Source organism: Gracilinanus agilis, chromosome 1 (assembly GCF_016433145.1).
Source record: "Gracilinanus agilis isolate LMUSP501 chromosome 1, AgileGrace, whole genome shotgun sequence".
NCBI lineage: Eukaryota > Metazoa > Chordata > Mammalia > Didelphimorphia > Didelphidae > Gracilinanus > Gracilinanus agilis.
In genome coordinates this window covers 496,967,236-496,976,047 of record NC_058130.1, presented here as the reverse complement: position 1 = coordinate 496,976,047, position 8,812 = coordinate 496,967,236, and the positions used below count along the sequence as shown (strand labels likewise).

General features: G+C 39.1%; 1 protein-coding gene across 1 annotated transcript in view; it reads right to left on the bottom strand.

Annotated features, from left to right (window-relative positions):
- Window positions 1–2,728: 2,728 nt before the first annotated feature.
- TRAM1 (translocation associated membrane protein 1) overlaps window positions 2,729–8,812 on the bottom strand; it is a 43,815-nt gene continuing 37,731 nt past the window's right edge. The window contains exons 10-11 of the mRNA XM_044665920.1: window positions 8,539–8,699; window positions 2,729–3,194 (exon numbers count right to left, since the gene is read on the bottom strand). Of these exons, the coding sequence (XP_044521855.1) occupies window positions 3,121–3,194; window positions 8,539–8,699 (235 nt within the window). The 3' untranslated portion in view covers window positions 2,729–3,120. The remainder of the gene's footprint in view (window positions 3,195–8,538; window positions 8,700–8,812) is intronic.

The following is an 8,812-nucleotide window of genomic DNA, read 5'->3' as shown; positions in this document are numbered from 1 at the left end:
CACTGTCTAAAATGGTTTAATCATTAAGGAAAGGAAACTCTTAAGGAGTTATAATGAAAAAAACCCACTGACCTTAGGCAGATAAACCTGGTTCAATTCACCTAGAGATAAACAACTTTTTGTCCTTAAGTTTCCTCATCTGTATAATGGGGTTTAGATGTGTTACTGACTTAATAAGGTTGCTGTGAGGAAAGTGCTCTGTACCTTGAAAGTAAAATGCAAACTATTATTACCTGTACCTAGAGTATTTTTAAAGTGCTTTTTTCCCCCCTCTTTTCTCCTTATTTCCAAATATATATTCCTGCCTCACCACCTGGACAGCCACCTTGTTTACAAAGAATTTTAAAAAATAGTCAAGCAGCCAAACCTGCCTGAGAATGACAGATTTGGGCATATTCTATAACAGTGGTGTCAAATGTGGGTACAGCAACACTTCTGAATGTGGCCCGAATCAGATTAAAATGTCGTTCCTATCTGATTTTAATGTGTTGCTTTATCAGCTGTGTGTGGTTTTCTAAGTTAATATGAGGGCGGCAGAGATCCTTCTGCAAGGTTCTGTTTCAGAGTGGGGTGCCTGTTCTATATCCAGGGTCTTCTTTCCTCTCTGAAAAGGAGGTGGACAGTGTTAAGGCTATACTCTTGATCACGGTTATAACATAGATTTCTGTCACTTCCCTCCAATTTCACTGTTGTGATCGTTGAGCGTATTGCTTTCCTGATTTGCCTCACTTCGTTTTTGTTCATGTTAAGGTTCCTCAGGTTTCTCAGAGTTCTGCATGTGCACTGCTTCTCACAGTGCGCCTGGGCTATCATGACAGAATCCTGAACAGGTCTTCCTGGGTTAAATCTTCCTCCACCCCCAGCTAATTCATCCTTCAGGCTCCTATGCTCCTAGACTAATTTTCCTCACTTATAGCTCTGGTCATGATCTTTTTTGTTCTTTAAAATTTCCACAGCAGAGAAATTCATTGTCATTAGAGCACTACCCACATCTCTAAGGGTTATAGCTCTGAACAAATTCTCTTCTCAATCACCATAGCTTAAGTTTTCCCCAACACCACCCTTCTGGGATGTTTCCAAAGCTACCACATATTGCTCAGTGGCCCCAGCTGTGAACAGTAAATTAATCATTTTGAAAACAGAGACAGGTCTACCAATAAGATTATTAATTTACTCCTGAAAACATCTGTTGTGCTGTCAGACACCTGGATGTCAGTTGGTTTGGATTTTTTCATTGTTATAAGGGAAAGCTGGGTAATGTGTATGTGTGCACACCAAATATCTGTGAATGACTGATGTAAAAACAAACTTCTCTGATGTTTTTATGAGCAGAAGCTCATTGTGGAATGTAAATGTTGCCTACTGTAGTGTCAAGTTTTATGCCAAGAAACTTAAAACAAGTCACCCAATGATATATAATATTATCGCTTTAAAACTTAAAAGCAGAATAAAACCTCCATATTGGCTAAAGAAAGATCCAGAATACTAATTGTGAAAGTAAAAATGTTTTTATTTTGACTGGGTTTCTCAACGTATAGTTCAACTTGAGGACAGCTTGTAACTGGAACACTGTGGTTCCCCGAAACTCCATAATGCTACAAAGGGTGACCCCTTTTCTTAGAAGTGGGTCAATAGCTGTGAAAAATTGAAAGCAGGACATTACTAGCAGCATGGCCACTTCAACTGCAGACCTATTAACAGAGTGGTCAGGGAATGAAAGCATTTTTTTTTGTCTGCAAATTTTACACTGAAAAAAGGCACAAACATTTCACTTTTTCTGATAAAAGTAAGAAACAGGGACAAGATATGAACACCGAAGGAACAATATATGCATGGGAAGGACAGAGACAAATCAAATACAGGTATAAGGATTTCAAAGGATGATTATAGAAAAGGGAACCAAATAGTTTACTCAAATGCTTTTATAGCCTTTCTGTAAAGATACAAATATATATATATATTTTTATCCAAAAATATGTTTTATACAGATAAATGTTTCTCAATTAATGATGGAACCAAAGCTATAGTTATAACATAAAGCATTGTCTTTCATAAGACTGCTCATCCACCTGAACTTTCAATTCTTTTTTGAATTAGTGCACATAGTATATATTCTAGATGTAAATATGACATTCTGTTCAAATATATTGATCAAGTAGACAGCGTTATTTTCCAAGAGGTTTGCACACCAAAAAAGCACTGTTCTAGGATATTGTACACACTGAAATTAAGATAAGCCCTGCTAAGAGTCATTTTAATGGACTTATTTATTAAAAGGGCTGCATAAATCTGATTTTGCTTTCTATACTGTATATTTAATATTCCATTTTCCAGTCTATAAGTGATTTGGATACACTTTTAAAGACTGTGTTATGAGTATTTTCATATTTATACAAGAAATTTCAATTCGATATAGGCAATATGCCTTTAAAATACTTCAATCATGAAGAGATGTATCTTTCTTTTTTTCCCTTCCAAATATCAGTATGCAACACCAACAATTACTAACAACAAAATAAAGCATACACTTATTTTGGTGGTTTGATGAATCAGGTTTCCAGTTGTAATTCTACGAAAAATCATACTTCTAAAAATCAGAGACTATTTAAAACATTCTGAGTTTGACTTCCAATTTTAAACTACTTCCATATTGATCTTGAAAGAGAACTGAAAAAAGATATGATTTTGTTGGAACTGGCTATGTGCCAAGATTGTAAAAAAAAAAAAAAAAAAAAAAAAAAAAGGTGGGAACACTAAATTGAATCACTGATCTTTAGTATGTATAATTCAAATAACTAATTACTTTTCAATTATAAAAAGTTTAAAAAAGACAAAAACAAAACGAAACAAAAAACCATGAAAAAGGTGTGATGGTCCCTTGATTATTCTGAAGATAGGTAGCTTAGTCTAAGCCAAAATGCTTCTCTCCCTCACAGAAATCGCCCTCCCCCCAAAACTGCCCATCAAAAAAAAGATGTGTGAAATCATACAGGAATAGCAAGAATCAAAGAGCAGGAACTGTATTTTTAGGATCAGAATGATGTCTAGTGCTGAAGAATTCCTTATAGTAAAAAGCAGATTTCTTTGGGGACATTAGTCATTTAGTTTGATAAAACTCAGTTATGAAGATTTCTCTTTCCTGTTACGTGGGGAGTCCGCTCCATTAGAAGTCACTGTTCCATTTACACCATTTTCTGAAAATGGAAAAGAATTCGGATTATTCATCGTGCAAAAATGTAACTAATGTGATTATCATGAAGAGTGTTAAGTTCAGTAAAAATAATCAAGACTTTATATTTCATTTGGCATTTCAATGAAAATTCATTTATCTGAATAAGAGCCACAACACGAGTAAGAAAACAAAGCTGCCCTTTAACCCAGACAGGCGTCGGTGCGCTGAGGCGCTCCAAAGGAGGGCTGGGAGAGCTCGGGCAGCTTCTCTTGGGGAATTCGAAGGAGGCCAGGCCCTGCCTTCTCGGCAAGCTGGAAGGGAGGGAGGAAATAGAGAAAGGATGAAAAGCAAGAAGGAGGAAGCGAAACAATCAGCGGTTGGTGCCTCGCGGCACAGGGCTAAGGAGACGCAGGTCTCAGCCCCCGCACAGATGAGGACGCGGCTGCTCAACATTAAAAGCAGAACAGGAACTCGGATCTTTCAGGCCCAGCACTCCAACCGCAACCTCGTGCTGCCTCGCGATGAGCAGCGCAGTCTGCGAGGACAACTCCCCACGCTAACTGTTGGTCACCACCAACTGGTACAGTGCTATGAGCGGAGTATGGAGGTTGTTAAGAGAGTTTTTATTAAGTTCTCCCTTTTTCTAAAACGGTGGAAACAGAGCAATAGGATTTCTGAGTAAGAGCCCCTGCTGGGCAGGTTGGCAGCTGGTGACGGTCAGAAGGGGGTGGCTGAGTGTGTTAGTAAGCGGCAGACTGTTGGAAAGGGCTTTTTGGTGGCTGGGTCTCCTGGGGAGAGAAGTGCGTGTGGCTTGTTCTCTCTGGGACTGTTGGAGTCAGAGAAACAGATTTAAGGTCTTAACGGTCTTAGTGATGATTAATAACTTGGGTAGATAAGGTAGACAGATATTGCTAGATCATTAGAGATGGAGAGTAGGCGAGGGCTTCGGCCTAGCAGAAGATATACTGCCCTCTGACACAGATAGATTTAGGGTTTTTTTAAATAGAGAAATTTAGTTAGGATTAGGATCTGTGGTATAGTTACAAGTTATAAGATTACTTCCACTTTCCTCCTTCCTCTTCCTATCTGTATTTCCTAATAATAAACTTAAGTGTTTTGTGTTTAATAAACTGTGCACTGGCTTTTGTTCAAACTCCTAACCCCCCAAATTTAGCCCTTCATAGGATTTAACATCTGGTTCTGCCACTCACGATTTGCATGACCCTGGACCAGTCCCTTCACCTCTCTTGGCCCCACTCTTCCTCTGTAAAACAAGGAGGTTGGAAATCTGACCTCAGACACCTCCCGGCTGTGGAACCCTGGGTGAGTCCCCTGACCCCTACTGCCTGCCTGGGGCTGACACACAGGACTGATTCCAAGACGGAAGTGAGGACTAAGAGAAGAAGCAGGGCAGAGCTAGGAACTCCTCTCCTAGCACAGTGCCAGACTGAGCTCACCCTCCCTCAGGGTGCACCAGGAAGGGCAGCTTAATGACTCATGGCTGTGTAAGATGGCAGGAATAACATCATCATGTGGAGAAAACTAGCCAACAAAGACTAAAATTTTAGAAAAAATAAGGTACACCTGAAAGATAATTAGACAGATTTCTTAAGACTTCTAGAGACAAGGTTTGGTGCCATTTTGTGTCACTGCTATTTAGCACCCACAGATTTAGACAGAACAGCCACATGTGCCACACGTCACGTAGGAGCTGGCAACACCATTAACTGTATCTGCCCTGAGTTGTGGCCCCCAAGGTATCCCTGGACAGCCCCTTGCCCCACCTGGGGAGGTCATTCATCTTCACCCACGTCCCAGAAGCCAGCCCTCATCTAGGCTTCTGAGGCGGCTCCTGAGGCCCACACCCCTGTCCAGGCCAGGCCAGGAATACTCTCCACACTCATTTTCAGTCATTAGGAAATCAGGAGTCCTCTCTCGATTGTGAAGGGGCCAAAATGTTAGGATAGGTGAGGGATAGTGTAAGATTTCTCTCTTCCTACAAGATACTAAAAAAAGTGAAATAAAATAAAACCCAGCTATTCCCTGTGGGAGGTGGCTGACTTTAAGCCACTGCAAGGGAAGACCTTGGGCCAGAAGACTTTTTGCAAGGCCCTACATCTAAGGTTTTATAACTGTATGATGAAGAAATCAATTCTTTTATGTTCCTTCTACAGATATCTTGCAGGGCTCTTACTGTTCTTGGAATGTTAAGTTCCCTAAAACTTGTTTCCAGGCTGGTAATTACCATCTCAGGCTACAAGAACTTCTCTTCTTTGACCCCTATGAATAATCTGTGGCTTAGAACTAATGCCATCTTACTATTGGTCTAAACGTTATAATTTAATGACTTTAAAGCAACTGGCACACAACAAATATTACAGATGGTATTTATAGTTCCACTGAAGAGTGAAGAAAATGCAGGCTTAGAGACTGGAGGTCCTGGGTTCAAATCTGACCTCAGACATCTCCTACCTATGTGACCCATGTTAGCTCCAGTTGCCCAGCCCTTACCATTCTTCTGCTCTGGGACTACTGATTCTAAGATGGGAGGTAAAGGTTTCAAAGTAAAGAAATAAAGCTAAATAGAGATGCATTTTATACACTTGAAAGAATCTAAAACACAGTAACACTAAAAAAAAAAGAAACAAACCAGGATTTGCAGAAAGAACTGTGTTCTGCATCCTATTTTTCTCTACAAAGAGGCACTCCATTAAAACTGCTACTCTAGAATCACTATGCTTTATAGATGAGGAAGCAGAGAAAAAGAGATTGAATGACTGGCCCAAGGTAACAATTAGTAAGTGGCAGTGTTTGAAGTAGAGCCCAGGCCTCCTCATCCCTGGCCTAATGCCTTTTCATTTTACTGTCTTGTATCTCGAACACCTCAAGATCATAAGATATCTTTCCTATAAAGAGTCATAAGCCTCCAACTTTAAATTGGGATTCTGCTTTACAATTTGCAAAAGTATCTTCATATTATTTCAATGGGATTATCACAAAAATCCCATGAGGCCAAGCTAGGGCTTAGAATTCCCATTTGACAGAAAAAAGAAGCTGGGGTTCAGGGGCTCATCTGAGATCATAGTTAGAGTGACAGAGCCAGGCCTCAAATCTCTACTCCTAGCCTTCTCAGAATCAAGCATTACTTCCATTTCGTAAACAAAAAATAAGGCTGAAGGATTAACGGTTAGTTGCTTCAGTACTGAGACCAGAATTTACCCAATAAAATCTGCTTTTTTCCCTCTGGATTCTGAAGTTATGGCACTCTTCTCATCAATAAGGTAAGTAGCACATGCATAATTGTCCCTACATTATAAATCAGGAGACTGAAATTGCCCAAGGTTAGACAATTAGTAAATGGCAGGTCTAGATTTGAATCTAGGTCCCTTGACTTCAAGTTGGTAACTCTTGGAGAAATTATTGTTTATTTCAAATATAATAGTAGTCGCTTGTTTTATTTCTAAGAATTTTTCCTTAGAAAGAATTTTCCTTTTGAAGAACCTATCCCATTATTGTTGGCCTGCTCCTATCAAAATTAACTTTTATTTCTAACCTTTCATTCTTTCAAGTAATTGTAAAGTGAAAACTAAAACTCAGTGTCATGAAAACTTTGATAGCTCCAATACTGAAAATACAGGAATCTGACTTTTTTTGTATACCAACCAGATTCTTGCTTTATTATAAACTTAACCAACACCAAAGCCTAATATGCAAATAAGAGAAAAAGGACAAATATAAATTATGAACTTCGGCCATGTATTTTCTAAAAGATGAATATTAAATACACGGCAGTTAATAAAATTGCCCTCATCCTTGCTTTTCTGAAATTCCCTGTGCACTCATCTATGTTTTTAATGTTTTGCTGATGTTCTTTTCTTCCTTTTTCCTCTTTGCATCACTAATTAGTAACTTCATCTTTTCAATAGAAGCCTTCCCTTGTGATAGATAAGAATAGTCAAGCAAAACAATCCAATACATTGGCAACAGTGATAGTATTTTCAGGGAAACACTTGAAAGACAAGCCAGAGTTATGTTTGTTCGTAAATGTGGAATCCTAAACACAATTTAAAAGTCTATTGGAGGGGCTGCTAAGTAACACAGAGAAAGAGCACCAGGCCTAGAATTGGGAGGACCTGGGTTCAAATCTGACCTCACACACTTCCTAGCTGTGATACATACACCTCCAATTATCTTAGCAAGACATACACCTCAAATTATCTAGCCCTTCCTGTACACTTTTATGCCTTTGAATTGTTACTTAGTATTGATTCTAAGACAGAAGGATTAAAAAAAATCTATAGGAAATGTTCCAGAAATTCAAATGTAAACTGTAAAAATGATGGTGAGGAGGGACTAGGCAGATGGAGGATTGGATACTAGAATGGCAAAATATGAACTAAAAGTGAGCCGGGCAAGTGCAAGGTGGTAAAAATGCTAAGAAGTAGCTAATGGGCTGGGGGTTGGAGCCCATTAGACTATCCTTGGGCAGGTAATGGAGAAAAATTCAGAAGGTATTAAAGGAGAAGACAGGGCTAAGGAGACAGTGGAAAGGATCAGACCTCCTAGGACCAATGCCAGGGCACACCTATCAGTCATGAGATGTAGGACATGGCTTCAATGTCAGGATAGTTTTTAAAAAGAAACCAGAAATGGGGCAGCAAAGGGGTCTAGTGGACAGTGTCAGACCTGGAGTCTGGAGGATCTGGATTCATCTGGCCTCAGACATGTACTAACTGTGTGATCCTGGGCAAATCACTTAATCCCAATTGCCTGGCCCTTGCTTTTTTTTTTTTTTTTTTGCCATGATCACTTCTCTAAAGAATCAAAAGGACAATGAGAGAAGAAAACCATCTTACTCTTCCAGAGACCAGAAAGGAAAATTAGAAAGATAAAAACGACAGAAAATTGTCAAATGGGTCTTGTGGTCAAATCTCTTTGTAGTCATTTTTATATTTAAATAATTAGTAGCCTCAAAGGCAGGGGTATCAAATGCATTTAAACCTAAACTGTCTGAAGCTATAGTAATGAGATTTTGTGCCCCTGGTAAGAGATTAATTGGACACCAAGAAATCCCAAGTTTGACATCAAAGTACCAAATGAAACCATCAAGAAAATAAAGAGTGAAAGTTAGGGCTCATATCTTTTGATGGAAGGAATTCCTCTCTCTTGCTCACTCTCTCTGCCCACAACAGCAGCAAAATTATAAAATTTGGTCTGACTAGGGGGCTGCTCCTTGTGGTATGGTACTGCAATGACACTTAATGAACCCAAGGTTTAGGAAGTTTTTTGTAAAAGAGAAAAACAATGACTGTTTCTCTTTTCCTTTTACTTCAAGGAATCTTTTACTCATAGTGGGCAATACAAACCTTTTTCTTTCCTGGAAGACCTGCCTTTAGTTACTGTAGATTTCTTTTTCACAGTCTGAGGCTGAGAAGAAGAATGTTCCCTCCACCTTCGAAGCTGGAAATTAATGAACTTCCACATCATAAATGCCTGAGTGATGCAAATAGATGCAAGAACAGCAATTCTGTGGATAAATTTAGAAACAAACAGAAAATATTGGAGTACATTAGAACAACAAAAAAAATTAAGGGGAAAATTGCCTTTCTATTTCAAAAAAAGGCTGGTGTGCCTGGGCAG